Source organism: Dermochelys coriacea, chromosome 1 (genome assembly GCF_009764565.3).
Source record: "Dermochelys coriacea isolate rDerCor1 chromosome 1, rDerCor1.pri.v4, whole genome shotgun sequence".
Classification (NCBI taxonomy): domain Eukaryota; kingdom Metazoa; phylum Chordata; order Testudines; family Dermochelyidae; genus Dermochelys; species Dermochelys coriacea.
In genome coordinates, this window is record NC_050068.2 from 254,191,526 (window position 1) to 254,206,020 (window position 14,495).

At 43.9% G+C, this 14,495-nt stretch overlaps 1 protein-coding gene across 1 annotated transcript; it reads right to left on the minus strand.

The window, feature by feature from the left end:
• Positions 1–1,135: 1,135 nt before the first annotated feature.
• Positions 1,136–13,951, minus strand: CKAP4 (cytoskeleton associated protein 4). The gene is made up of 2 exons (XM_038379470.2): positions 13,401–13,951; positions 1,136–4,715 (listed from the first exon to the last, which is right to left on the minus strand). Exons 1-2 carry the CDS (start codon positions 13,749–13,751, stop codon positions 3,381–3,383), a joined length of 1,686 nt encoding a protein of 561 aa, XP_038235398.1. The 5' UTR covers positions 13,752–13,951; the 3' UTR covers positions 1,136–3,380.
• Positions 13,952–14,495: the final 544 nt, after the last annotated feature.

Sequence of the window (14,495 nt, forward strand, 5' to 3'; positions counted from 1 at the left end):
AAATGCAATTGTTTATGTGTTATTGTGCAAGTGCATGTAATTCCTCTAGATGTGACTAATGTAAACCTTGGGAAATATTAGGAACTTCTAACGATTTTTTTGAAACAATGTGAACTTGTAAAATTAAGTGAATTTCTCAGGAAAACTCTGCTGGGGGGTATGCTAATATAACCCCTCTGGTTAGGCAAAGATCTCATCTGTTTGAAGCTTTGCCCTGGAGAGGGGACATGCTGTCTGGCTGATTACCTATTCCCAGTCTCTTCAAAGACCCCAAACTGGATAAAGGACTCACTCAGATTCATAGGAGTTTTTATTCTAAGCAAAGCGTGTTATGAATTTGAAACCATAGGAAAAGGGCTGCTCACCTTTCAGAGCTCACATCAGGGTTGGGGTGATCTCTGGTAAGTTTATCAGCATGCATGTAGGTTCTTTATTGTTTTTAATAGGGTCTCTCTGTGATGCTTTTACCTTAAAAATAAAATCTGCTTGCTTAGAAAGAACTATGTGGTAACTTAAAATTGTGGCAATTATACTGCATATCATCTGAAGGGAGAAGCGAAGCTGCCCTGCTTAGGGTACTCTTTAATGGGAAAAACACAGTGGTAGCAGGGAACTGGTCAGCCTGGAAATACCCTGGTCAGAAGGAAAAGAGATGTGGGTATCCATCCCAGAGAGGTGATGGATGAGGAGCCTGAACTGGCTATCCTGGCTAGACTACAGAGGGGGAATACAGGTACAGTTGTCCTGAACTGACAAATATTTCTGTTTTACATGCTTTGAGCAGTGAAATAGTTAACTGGCATTTTAAAATATCATTGTTGGGGTCTGAATTAGCATTCATTGAAATAAATGGGACAGTTCACAACTCAGAGCTATTGTTTCAGGTTTTTTGCAAACTCAGATGAACATTGTTGCATCACTTATGCTCAGGCCACATTGTCAAGGTTTTCTTCACAATCATAACAGCTGCTAGCTTGTTACTTTTTGGTTTTGAAATTAAAGCTGAGGCTCTGATGAACAAGTCAGAGGGTTTGCCACCCCAGTCCCAGCTAGCTCCTGAACCTCAGTGGGAATATTCTGCAAAATGCTAAATTAAGTACCTTTCACAACAAGCAACATGAAAAAAAAATCAAAACACAGTTCCAAGTGTTTATTATGTATTAAAAATACTGTAAATAAGCCATACAGTTCACTTCAAAGTAACCTAAACAACTGTTAGAAACTTGAAAAGGAAAATCAACAAAGAACAGTGCAGTTCAAAAAGTAACAACAAAATTATCTCAATGCAGTGCATCCGCCTCACTTATTAAGACTTACTTGACTTATTAGCAACTTCTCACTATGTATAGTGGGAACAGTGTTACAAATGGCTGGGTATTTTATTCTTAAATATTGAAGGGAACTCCCTCTTTACCTTGGCTGTTCCCAGAAATTACCACTTGTGGGAGGTGCTAGTTCTATGAATCATTTTCTAATGCAGCCAAAGAGTTGACTAAAATAGGGCATATGCATTACACTCTCTGTAATGTGGGCTAGCAGATATCCCCATTTACAGAGCAGTCTGCACCAAGGCATAAGTACCTTTGAAAAACAACCTTTGAAAAGTAAACCTCAGAAAAAAAGGAAATCAGAAATCCTTTTCTAGGGTACAACCCCCCAGAAAGTTCCATGTTGGAGAGGTTCTTAGAGTGCTTGAAATTCTTTAATATTTGACAGTCATTCTGATTCTCAGCCAACCTGAGGCTTGCTCCTACTCCATTGAAGTCAATGACACAATCCCACTGACTCCAGTTGTACAGAATACATACAATAATACTAATTAAAGTCACTATCACCTCAGAGGCAATCTTGAAAGGCATTTTATTTAGAAACAATTCTGTTGGTATCATTCTGAATCTTCTCTTCCTCCTCCTGTGGTATTATTAGCAGGCTTAGGCCTGGTCTACACTAAAACATACGTCAGTCAGGGGTGTGATGCCCCTCCCCCATGCAGCAACCTAGATATGCTGACAAAAAACACCCCAGTTTGTGTGCTTATAGAAGAGGAGTTCTATTGGCATAGCTAAAGTCACTGGGGGAGGTGGTGTTCTTACACTGGCAGAACAACTCCTATGTCCGTGTATGTTGCATCTACACTAGAGGGCTGTGCTGGCATAGGCAGTGGTGTTTTAGTTCCTCTCCTCAGTCTTCCTCACTCAAAGCCCTAATCGTCTCCACAGCAACTAACCGTGGTATCACAAAAAGGAATTAGGACTTCAAGGGAAAGTTTCTGACAATGTAAATAACCCCAAAACAACACGGCAAAACGTTACTGAGCCCTCTGGCAATGAATCACATCCTTCAATTTAGATTCCTCTTCCCAGCCATGCTAATCTGTACATGGGGGTTTGGAGGTGCTGGAGAAAGGGGCATATGGGCACAAATATGTCTACTCTTTAGCAGTGCCATGGAACACCCCCCAGCAGCTCTCGTCTCATGTTTTTTGGAGAACTAGAGTCGTAGATGCCCTATACTTCTCCCCGCTCTATGAGTTTTCCTGTGTGCGGTTATGTATGCATGGCAGTCAGAACTTGCTTCTTTCCCTACATGGTGGAATAAGCTGAAGAAACAGATGAGTTGCCTCAGGCATAGTCTACACGTATTAGTTTTACCAGCATGATTATTTTGATTAAGGGTGTGTTTGTTTGGTTTTTAATCAAAACCGTAATACCACTAAAAGCCCTAGTGTGGATGCAGTTACAGCAGTATAAGGAACCTTATGCCAATATAGCTACCCCAGTATAAAGCACCTTTATATCAATATATCTATGGGTCTGTCTACACTACAGCTGCTACAGTGGCGCAGCTATGCATTGAAGCTATGCCACTGTAGCATCATAGCGTAGATGTTTTCTACATCGACAGAAGGAGTTTTTCAGTCGATGGAGAGATGGATTAACTACAAGAGGTGGTAGTGAGGTCACCAGAAGAATTCTTCCTTTGACCTAGCTGCATCTACACGGGGAGTTAGGTCAACCTAATTATGTTGTGCAGGGCACATTTTTCACAGCCCTGAGCAATCAAGGTAGGTCTATCTAATTTTAAGTGTAGACCAGGCCTATGTCTACGGTAGGGAGATTGTGCTGCTGTAACTATACCAGTATACCTAAAGCAGTACAACTTTCTAGTGTAGACTAGGCCTTAGTAATTTATCCTACTCACCCACCTATCCATCCGAACACACAAAACTTTTAAAAATGAAACTAAACAGAAGAGAGATCCAGGAACTAAGCACAACTGTCTCTAATTATGTGTCCTTGTTTTCTCTGGAGGTTTCAAAACACTGGGTATACAAAAGCTATTCTTTTAAATTCAATAACTGCACAGTTAGCACTGTTCACTTAAACTTTTTCATGTATCTTTTCTACTTTCATAAACAATCTATCCAGATCATTCCTTAGGTCATCTACCAAACTCCTGACAGACTCCACATTGTTCTCATTTGTTTCTATTTTCACTGAGTAAGCAACTAAACTATCTACTGCAGTTCTTATCATTTTCAAGTCAGATTCAACTTGATTGACAGAAGATCTTAATGTGTCTACAGAGCCTTCTACAGAAGACAGTTTTTCAAGATAGTCTTGAGATTGTGCTTGGCCCATCTGAGGCTTTTCTTGATCCACCAAAGCACTAACTTGTTTCTGGATGTTATGAAGTGCATCAGCAGAGTCTGGTAGGTCATTCACACTTCTTCTCAGTTCATCAACATCATTGTATAATGAGAGCTGAGATTCACTAAGACTTCGCACAGTGTCTGTTATTGAACGTACATCACCATCTGAGGTACTACGCAGAGATGCAATGGCTTCCTCGAGAGTTGCTAGCTTTCTTTCATACGCTTCATGCTTAGAAAGAAGTGATTCCATCTTTTCAGTCTGTTGAGCATCAGTAGAACTTAGAGACTGAAAATTGTCTTCTACATCTCTGAATCTGAATTCAAAGCCTTCCCTGTTCTTTTCAAGGGTTTCTAACACATTTTTGGAGAGTACATTTTCTTCCTGTTTGTTAAGGTTGGCTTTAATTAGCTGTAAATCTTCATCAAGTCTTTTAATCTCATCAGGGAGCTGCATAATGGATTCTTCAGCTTTAAGAACTTTCTCTTGAAAAGCTTTTAATGAAATGTGTTCTGTGTCTGCAGTCTCTTTGAACTTCTCAAGTTCCTGTTTGAGGTTGACTAATGCTTTGATTTCAGTATAAACATCAGATTCCATGGATTCTATTGTACTTTTCAGAGACTCTATGGCCTTTTCTTTGGTTTTCATGGATGTTTGCATCTCATCAACAGCATCTTTCAGCGCCTTTAATTCATGTTTATACACATCTGTTTCTCCCAGTGAAGCCACCTTTGCTTTCATATCGTTGATTTCATTTTGGCTACTTTTCTGGACTTCAGTGAATATGGCAATGTTATCATTGATAGACCTGGTCAACTCTGTTAATCTTTCTTCCACAGTGTTTTCAAGTGACATGAAGTCTCGTTCTCTTGCATCCTTTACCACATGAATGCCATCAGACAGGTCTTTCAGGATTTCATTTTGTAGTTTTTGAAGAACCTCACTGATTCGATTTATTTCACTCTCCCCTTGTTTAACACTCTTCTCGGTAACTTCTTGTTTATGCTGAGCACTTTTCATCATGGATTCAAAACCTCCAAATGTGGCTTGAAGAGAATGCACCTAAAAATAGAAATCCACATATTTTCAACTTAAATTTTCATCTTATGTTAGTTGATGAGGATGTCGCTATCTACCTAATTTACTTATAACCCCCACTATTGTAGTATCTGAGCACCCCAGAATCTTTAATGTTCCCTCCCTCAAAGCTTTCTTGTGATGCTGGGAAGTACTATTACCAAATAGGAAACTGAGGAACAAAGAAACAAAAGCTTGGGCTACACTGGAAAGTTATACTGGCATAGATGAGTTGGAGGGAGGTATGAAAAAACACACCCCGACCGACATAGTTACAGCTGACAAAACCCCCAGTATAGATGCAGGTATCTTGACAGAAGAATACTTCCAGCCAAGTGGCTCACGTTGTTCAGGATGGTGGTGTTCCTACACTGGCAGGATAACTCCTTCCGTTGATATAGGCTGCATCTATGCTAGGGGGCTATGACAGCATAGATATGCCCAGCAGGGGATGCAGATGGGGCCCTATGCCCAGGGGCCGCACTGAAGAGCCAGTGTCCAATAGAGGGACCAGTGCTCATGGAGTGCAGCCTTCTGCTCCCCTCCTGACCCTGGCCCATCAGTGCAGACAAAGTCTGTGCAGGGAAAGTGGACAGGTACTGAAAAAGGGTTGGGGTCAGGAGGAGAGCTTGTCCTGCACAGGCTCTCTCAGGAAGGGGAGCAGATGGGGCTCTGTGCCCTGGGGCTGTGCTGATGGGCCAGGGTCAGCAGGGGAGCGTCTCTGAAAAATTCCCAGGTCCTGAAAAAGCCAAAATTGAAGTGAAGTCTGTAAAACCCAAATAGTGGCTTTTTCAAAACTCAGGAATTCTTCTGAGAACATGAAGGGCTTTGCCTATTTGGTATGAGCTGATGGTCTCAGTCCAGCTCCCTGTCCAAATCACAGAAATTACCTCCACAGTTGGCACTGACTGGCACATTTGTTGACAGTCTCAGCTCAGAGGCCAAGGTATCATTGGGCATGAAGACTGAACTACCTCTCCCCCCTAGAACAAGGATCTAGGCATATGAATGGGAAAGCTTGCATGGCCATTGCCTGGCTGGTCCCGTTCTGCGGATAAACAGAATTTCAGGCTTTGGGTCTATGAAGGCGGCACGTTCAACAAGCACTAAAGTCACACAATTTAAAAAATCCCAAGTGATTTTAAAAACTCACGCCGACTTCAGTGGGGATCCTGCACAAAAGAACTCTTACAGGTTTTGGCTGTGTGGCAGTGGTGAATAATGCATGCTACAGGAATCCTGGAGATTCTGTCTTGACTCATTCCCTGCTACACATGTGGAGTGTGCATTAATCAGTAATGCCATGCAGTCTGTCAGGTTTATTGATTAGATAAGCTGCTTCAGAGCTGGTTTCATTTTGTAAATAATGTTATTAAATGGATGCACTTAAAAGAAAATATCTTATCTTTAATTATAAAAGGCCAAGTCATGAGGTCTTCATTCAGCTCCTGAGCCTACAAACACTTCCCACATGAGTTAGCTAATTAATTCAGTTACTAATGAATAAGTAAGTTATTCAGATACATGTTTGCAGGTTTGGATGCTCAGGCTGAACCTCCCTTGGTTTCAATGGGAGTCTGAGCTGAGTAAGGACTGCAGGATTTGGCCAAAAGTCTTTTAATTTTGTTTTAAATGCAAACATTAAGTGATCGACTGTTGATAGGTCCAAGTAATCCCCAAACTTTACAGGTGACCTGCAAAGGAAGTACGGTTTTACTATCCTTTTTTTCTTCAGGATGTATAGAGAAGGGGTAAAAGATTTCTCCCCGTCCTCCAATTTTCTTCAAAGCCTACTAAATTTATTCCTTAGGGCTTGTCTTCACTACTGCGCTGCGCCGATGTAGCACTTCTGGTGAAGACACACTATGTTGACGGGAGAGTGCTCTCCCGTAGATGTAATTACTCCACCTCAACGGGAGGCAGAAGCTATGTGGGTGGGAGAGCATCTCCCACTGACATAAAGCGTTGTGTACATAGTGCTAAGTCGATGTAACTTACATCACTCGGGGGTGGTTTTTTCATACCCGAGCGATGTAAGTTACATCAATTTAAGCAGTAGTGTAGACAAGCCCTAAGAAAAACCAGGTGTAGTATATCTATTTCTTGTTTTGCTGGAGTACCAAAAGGAGTTTTCTCAGCCTTCTGTTGAAGGGATAAGAGTATTTGAATCTTTAACAAAGATAGTCTTTCTCCCATACATTTGTCAGGTGTCTGAGGTAAATGGGTGTTAACAAAAGCAAACTTTTAAATAGTTTGTTCAAAAATCAAATTCCCTCTCAATTGCTCAAGTTTAAATCTAATTTGATTATGTTATAATCTCACTCCTTCTCCAGTTGTTCAGGAAAAACAGAGTAGATAAAACCTGATATTTCTAATAGAAAAATATGCAGGAAAAAACCCACTCTTGAATCCTACCTTGTCCATGCCCTAACTCCTTACCACAGTTGCCAACTTTCACGCAGTAAATAAGCACCCCGACTTTCACAATAAGCCAAAAATCAAGCTAATCCCATTTCAAAACTAAGCCAAAACAAGCCAATCCCTAAGAACCCCAACAATCTATGTGACTAGATCCCCCTGGCCTGCAGTCTGTGACCGTGGCGGGCCTGCTGTGCACCCCTGACTCCCTCCCCCACTTGCCCCTGCTTGTCGGGAGCTGATCAAAAAAAGAAGCAACAAGCTAAAAGCTGGCCAACAAGCAACTCACAAGCCCATTAAGCCAAAAACAAGCCCAATTTCTGCAGCTTTTTTGAGGGTTTGGCATATCTGCTCCTTACCCCTCTCACCTCAAAAAAAAAAAAAAAGTCCCAGGCCTCCTTCATATATCATAAAGAACCAAAAAGGGCGTGGAGGGGGGAGAGAGAGAGAATCCTTTCCTTTGCAGGCCACCTTTAAAATTTAAAGGAATGACAATTACATTTTAAGCAGTTTGTACCCTGAAGGTCTTATATGAGACTAAAAAGAAATTAAATGGGACAATGTGAATAATAATGTTACTCAAATTGCTATGTGGCAATGGTTATTAAATTGATAATGTGGTTCTATCAGTAGTTACCGCCCAGTGGTCTTTCAGTCTGATTTTACCATATACAGAGTTTTTCACTACAGAATTTTTTTCTGTATCTCTTTAAAGTTGTCATGTCACACATCAGATGTTTATAAGCCTTACACAGTGCAGGGAAACTACTGCTCACCTATCTCCTCCTGCAGAAACAGCTGTAAAATTAAACTAATGTGCTAAATTCATCCTATTAACTAACCTATCTCTAAATGTTACTGTTATCGGACCAGAGAATCTGGCTCTCTAATGTCACAATGTGCCATGTCAGGCCTAAAGTGCCAGATATGGTCAGTGGAGGATTCTCTGTAACTGGAAGTCTTTAAAACATGATTTGAGATCTTTGGTAACTCAGTCAGAGGTTATGGGTCTATTACAGGAGTGGGTGGGTGAGGTTCTGTGAACCTGCAATGTGCAGGGAGGTCAGACTAGAAGATCATGATGGTCACTTCTGGCCTTAAAGTCTGTGAGTCTATGAGACAGGAGACATAGGGAGATGGGTGTGTGTCGGGGCATGGTAGAATGGAGTTCTACTATGCCTGATTCTCCTCTTGTAATGACTCTGATGGACCATATGCCAAGTGATGTAGGTTGAAGCTGTTCCCCTGCACCTTTAATTTACTACACGGCCACGTGGTTGAGGATCAGAGCTCTAATGGAACAAAGAATCAAGACCAATATAGTCAAGATAGACCAATTTCTAATTTAATTAATCTTAATATGTACTCAGCCCATTTACTCTAAACAATGGCTAACTGGCCCCTACATGAGCCCTTTGCAAGAAAGGGATAAAACCCTAACTTCAAAATAACAGTTCACATTCATTATAAAACAAGGGTTTGGAATGGCTTCCATTTGAGAAGAAACTAAAAAGATTAGGGCTGTTCAGTTTAAGAGACAGATAACTAAAGGGGGGACATCATAAATGTCTATAATGTCCATAAATATCTAACATGAATGCTGTGGAAAAAGTGAATCAAGAGGTGTATATCTAGCTGTGCCCCCAAAGGCATGGATTTCAACCACAGTCTTTGAAAGGCTTAATATCATATATAAGACAGAAAAATGTTCTTTTACTGACAACCAGTTTTCTCCTTTAACAAGTCATGTTAACATGTCAAATAATCTTAGCTCCTCTGTAAATTGTGCTATACTACAAAGACTTAACTACAACTTTCCACATGATTTCCTTTCCCTTCCTACAGCTGATGTGAATAGCAGATGAGCTTATATAACTCTTACTTCTGACAATGGCTCTGTATGGCAAAAGACCAAAGAGGGTGGAGGACGGAGTTCCCTCAAAGCAGCCGGAACTGGCAGTGCTATATAGGTATAGCACAGTATCCTATAGTGATATAAGGCCATGAACTGATCTCCTCCCTCTGCCTTTCATCCTTACGTTAGAAATGCATACCTAATGTTAGCCAACCCTGACGCACAGGTAGCTGGAGTTTTATCTCCCTTTGGAACTAGAACACAGATATAAGAGCTGCCAAAATGGGTCAGACCATGGTCCATCTTGCCCAGCATCCTTTCTCCAACAGTGGCCTTCAGAGAGAGTGTACAGAACAGGGCAATTTTGGAGTGATCCATCCCTGTCTTCCACTCCCAACTTCTGATAGTGACCCTAAACATAACTCTTACCATGATTGCGTCCCTGACCATCTTGGCCAATAGCCATTGATGGAGCTATCCTCTATGAATGTACCCAGTTCTTTTTTTTAACCCAGTTATACTTTTCACCATCAAAACATCCCAAGGCAATGAGTCCCACAAGTTAGCTGTGTGAAAAAAGTACTTCCTCTTGTATTAAACCTGCTCCAATTAATTTCATCAGGTGAGCCCTTGTTTTTGTAGTGTGGGAAAGGGTAAATAACATTTCTTTATTCACTTTTTCCACGGCATTCATGATTTTTTAGATCTTTATCAGATCACCCCTTAGTCACCTCTTTTCTAAACTGAACAGCCCTAATCTTCTCTCCTGGTATGTTCTAAACCCTTGATCATCTTTGTTACCCTCATTTGAATCTTTTCTAGTTCCATTATATCCTTTCTGAGATGGGGAAACCACAACTGGACACAGTATTCAAGGTGTAGGCACTCCTTGGATAGCTAATTACTTAAAACATCATTTGTGCGCCTCTCTCTCAGAGCCTGGTATTAACTTGTGGTCTTTCAGTCTGATTTTACCATATACAGAGTTTTTCACTACAGAATTTTTTTCTGTATCTCTTTAAAGTTGTCATGTCACACATCAGATGTTTATAAGCCTTACACAGTGCAGGGAAACTTGCTCACCTATCTCACCACAGCAATCCAGAGATGAAGGGAGCACATTTTACACATCCCTATGCTTGGTAGGCCTCAAGACAAATTAAGGCTGGGATTTTCAAAGGGACCTAAGGGAACTAAAAACCTAAATCCCATAGATTTTGAAAATCCCAATCTAAATATTCGAACTAGTAGAGTGATGCTGATGTTTCCAATAACCTCAGCCTTCCCTTTGATAAGCAAGGGAAGAATAAAAGAGACACTGCCTGGTGTTACGGCACCTGAATTCGAATTGCTCTCTTTCAGAAAAAGCTCTCCTTAAAAATGTCTTGTTGCTAAAGAACAAAATATTAGCCCTGGAAATGATGGCAGTAACAGGCTGCTCAAGAGAGAAATGATAGTATGATTATGTCTAGGAACTTAGGTGTGGTCTACACTATAAAGTTAGGCCGTGTCTATACTGCCACTTTTCAGTGCTGCAACTTTCTTGCTCAGGGGTGTGAAACCCCCCCCCCCCCCCCCGAGCACTGCAAGCTTCAGTGCTGTAAAGTGCCAATGTAGATAGTGCACTGGGAGCCGCACTCCCAGCACTAGTAGCTACTCCCCTTGTGGAGGTGGTGTTTTTTGTTGTTGTTGTTTTTTTTTTTTTTTAATAGAGCTGGGTTGCCGCGACTACACAGCCACATTAAAGTACTGCCGCTGCAGCACTTTAACGTGGCTAGTGAAGACATGCCCTGCAGTCAGCTTTACTATATTGCTCAGACTGTGAAAAATTTCACACCTTAGGTTGGCTTAACTACGCTGCATAAGGCCCACTGTAAACACCACTAGGTTGACGGAAGAACCCTTTCCATCCCTGTAGAGTTTATGCTACAGTGACACCACTGCAGCATTTCTAGTGTAGACATAAAAAACTCTACTTTCAGTGAGTGCTGGATGAGAGAGGGATGGTATGTGTGGAAGGAAAACTAAAACTTCAGCGTTGCACTGTCTTGGCTTGCTCTCTTTTGTGCTCACACAGAACACACTCACAGCGGCCAGCTCCTGTCTGTTGAGTAAGTAGAGGACAGAAATTGATCTGAAATGTATGCCTCCGAGTTTCACAGATCAGGACTCCTCTTAGTTTAAATCCCTTGTCAGCTATTAGAGGACAAATAAGCTTGTGGTGATGGCACTGGACTGGGACTCAAGAGATCTGGCTTCTGTTCTTGGCTCTGTCATAGGCTGTCTGTTAGACCTTGGTCAAATCACTTAATCTGTCTGAGCCATAGCATACAAGCTGTGAAATGGAGAAAACAATACTTTCCTTTTTCACAAGGATACTGCAAATCTGATTCATTAGAGTCTGTGAGTTGCTCAGGTACTGAAGTGATGAGTGCCATAGAAAATACAATAAATAATTATATAACTACCTAAGTTCTTATACTAAGGCTATGTATTATATTCCTATGTCATACATGCCAAGCTTTTGATCCCAGTATCTCCCTTCCCCCATATATCTTTAAACAAATATTAGGCAAATTAAAACGTTGTGCCTGTCACATTTGTCAGTACCATGTGAACTTGAAATCCAGCCAGCAGGAAAAACTGAGTTCTACAATCACATATGCACTGAAGGTGTTTTTCTTTCCCTGGTTTCTGTGTAAAAGTCCCACACAAACAAACAAGAAACTGACCAACTAAACCCCCTATCCTGCACACTGATGCACGTGGGCAGATTCTTCACCTATATGGAAACCTCTGATCCCCATGGATCAGCTTACAGTTTGAGGACTTACTGATCACACATGGGAAACAGTGAAACTGAATGACTATACACAGGGTGCTCTCAGATGTACAAAACCCGCAAACTGAAAAAACAGACATTTTTTCTCTGATCCATTTCAGTTATAATAATCTCAGGTGTTACTGTATGTAACACTTCCTAACAGAAGTGCGATTTTTATTTTAAGTTGACAGTATTTCTAAAAAATTTTCACTTTTTAAAAAAATGTAAGTCATCCTGAAAGGTGTGGGAAGTGCATTGCACTGCCATGCCTGAAGCCGTAGCCTAGAAGCGGATTCCGTTTGAGCGAAAATAGCATCCTCCAGTTTCAAGGAAAAGGGTGCCTCTGTGATCAATTGGGCCACACGCTTCGCTGACTACTTCATTACACTCCTGTGGACATCAGTTGCAACAGAAGTTGCTGGTCTCATCCTCTTGGCTGGAGATAATGTAGGAATTTGGCAGACACTGTAAGCAGCAAGGGGGCAGCCGATCAGCAGTTCTGGTGCTACGGCTATTGCTTTTTAAAACAGGTGGGATTTTTGCTTTTCATAGCGTGCAGCAAATTCAACTGCCACTGAAAGCTGCAGGAAAATAAGGGCGATGCATAGTCAAAAACAGGTTTCAGAGTAGCAGCCGTGTTAGTCTGTATTCGCAAAAAGAAAAGGAGTACGTGTGGCACCTTAGAGACTAACAAATTTATTAGAGCATAAAGCTTTTCGTGCATTCATCGGAATGCATCCGATGAAGCGAGCTGTAGCTCACGAAAGCTTATGCTCTAATAAATTTGTTAGTCTCTAAGGTGCCACAAGTACTCCTTTTCTTTTTATAGTCAAAAACAGTGACAGTGTGAAAGCAAAACATGCTCTGCTATCATCTATGGTGTAGGAATAGCCAAGATTAGTCTGGTATAACTCAGGGGTGTGAATAAGCCACCCCCCTGAGCAACATCGGTTACGCTAACCTGAGTGCCAGCGTAGACAACGCTAGGTTGGCAGGAGAGCGACTCTGCTCCTGACACAGCTACTGCGGGGGGGCGAGGGGGGAATGGATTTATTTGGGCTAGTGAGCCCAACGGCAGCACTTTAACGTGGCTTGTGTGGTCGCAGGCAGCGCTGGGAGAGCGCTCTAAAAAAAAAAAAACCCCACCCCCACGAGGGGCAACGCTCCCAGCGCTGGAGCACTGTCCACACTGGCGCTTTAGGGCGCTGAAAGTTGCTGTGCTCAGGGGGGTGTTTTTTTCACACCCGTGACCAAGAGCGTTCCAGGGCTGCAAAGCGCCAGGGTGGAGAAGCCCTTAGCCAGGAGCGCTCTCCCCAGCGGCAGAGAGCGTCTTCACCGGACGCAGCACTTCCCCGGCCGACCAGCCCTTTGTCTGCTCAGGCCGAGCGCCAAGCACCGCCTTGCCTCCAGGCTTGGCCCGCCGTAGCGCCGTCAGGCCGCGCGCTCCCTCTGCCCTCGCAGCAATGCAGTCGTCAGAGGGCTGGGAGTCCCGGCAAACTTTGCCAGCGCCCGTCAGCTGCGGGGCGGGCGGGCGGGCGGGAGGGAGAAACCAACCCCCTCCCTCGTGCCTTACCTTCTGCGCGACTCCCTCCAGGGCGCGGGCCAGCTCCTCCCGCTGCCGCGCCGAGCCCTCGTGGCGCAGGCTGAGCTGGCGGAGCTCCCCGCGGAGGTGCTGCACGCCCCAGCCCGAGAACGCGGCGGCTGCCAGCAGAGCGAGGGAGAAGACAACGTTAAAAGCCCGGCCCAGGCTGCAGGGGGAGGGGCGGCCTCCCGCCGCTTTGCTCCCCTTGGCGGGAGCCGCCGCCGCCGCCGCCTGCTGCTGCTTCTTTGCCACGTCATCCGCGCCGCCGGAGTGGGACTGGGCTCCCTTTTCCGAGCCCGCCGAGCCGCTGCCCTTGCTGCTCCGCTGCCTGGCGGCGCACATGCCGGCGGGGAGCGCGGGCGGCGCCGCTTCACGCCGGTGAATCAGCGCGGGCTCCGCGGGAAGGGCTCAGCGCTGCGGGACGGAGCCGCTCGCGCTCCCCATTCAGTCCGGGCAGAGGCTATGGGGGAGGAGGGTGGGGTGACTCCAGCCACAGGAGCCGGGGCTTCCCCGCCCCGCTGCACGCCCAGCGCCGCCTCCCCAGCCCGGCGAGAAGGGGGAGCTGCCACGCACACCGGAGAAACCAACCCCGCTCCATTGGCCAGCGGGGCCCTTGCAGGGGAGCCAGGCAGTTAGGGTGGCCAGATAGCAAAGATGAAAAATTGGGACGGAGCATGGGGGGTAATCGGCGCCTATATAAGAAACCCCCCCAAATATCGGGACTGTACTTATGCACTTGGCAAAAAGAAAAGGAGGACTTGTGGCACCTTGGAGACTAACACATTTATTTGAGCATAAGCTTTCGTGAGCTACAGCTCACTTCATCGGATGCATTCGGAGGAAAATACACTGGGGAGATTTATATACACACACAGAGAACATGAAACAATGGGTTTTATCATACACACTGTGAGGAGAGTGATCACTTAAGATGAGCTATTACCAGCAGGAAGAGGGGGGAGGAAGAAAACCTTTTGTGGTGATAATCAAGGTGGGCCATTTCCAGCAGTTGACAAGAACATCTGAGGAACAGTAGGGGGTGGGTGGGGGGAATAACATGGGGAAATAGTTTTACTTTGCGTAATG

Coding starts and splice junctions, on each gene's coding strand:
- CKAP4 (XM_038379470.2), bottom strand. CDS start 13,751: ATGTGCGCCGCCAGGCAGCGGAGCAGCAAGGGCAGCGGCTCGGCGGGC. Junction 4,716..13,400: donor TGGAGGGAGTCGCGCAGAAG/GTAAGGCACGAG, acceptor TTCTATTTTTAG/GTGCATTCTCTTCAAGCCAC.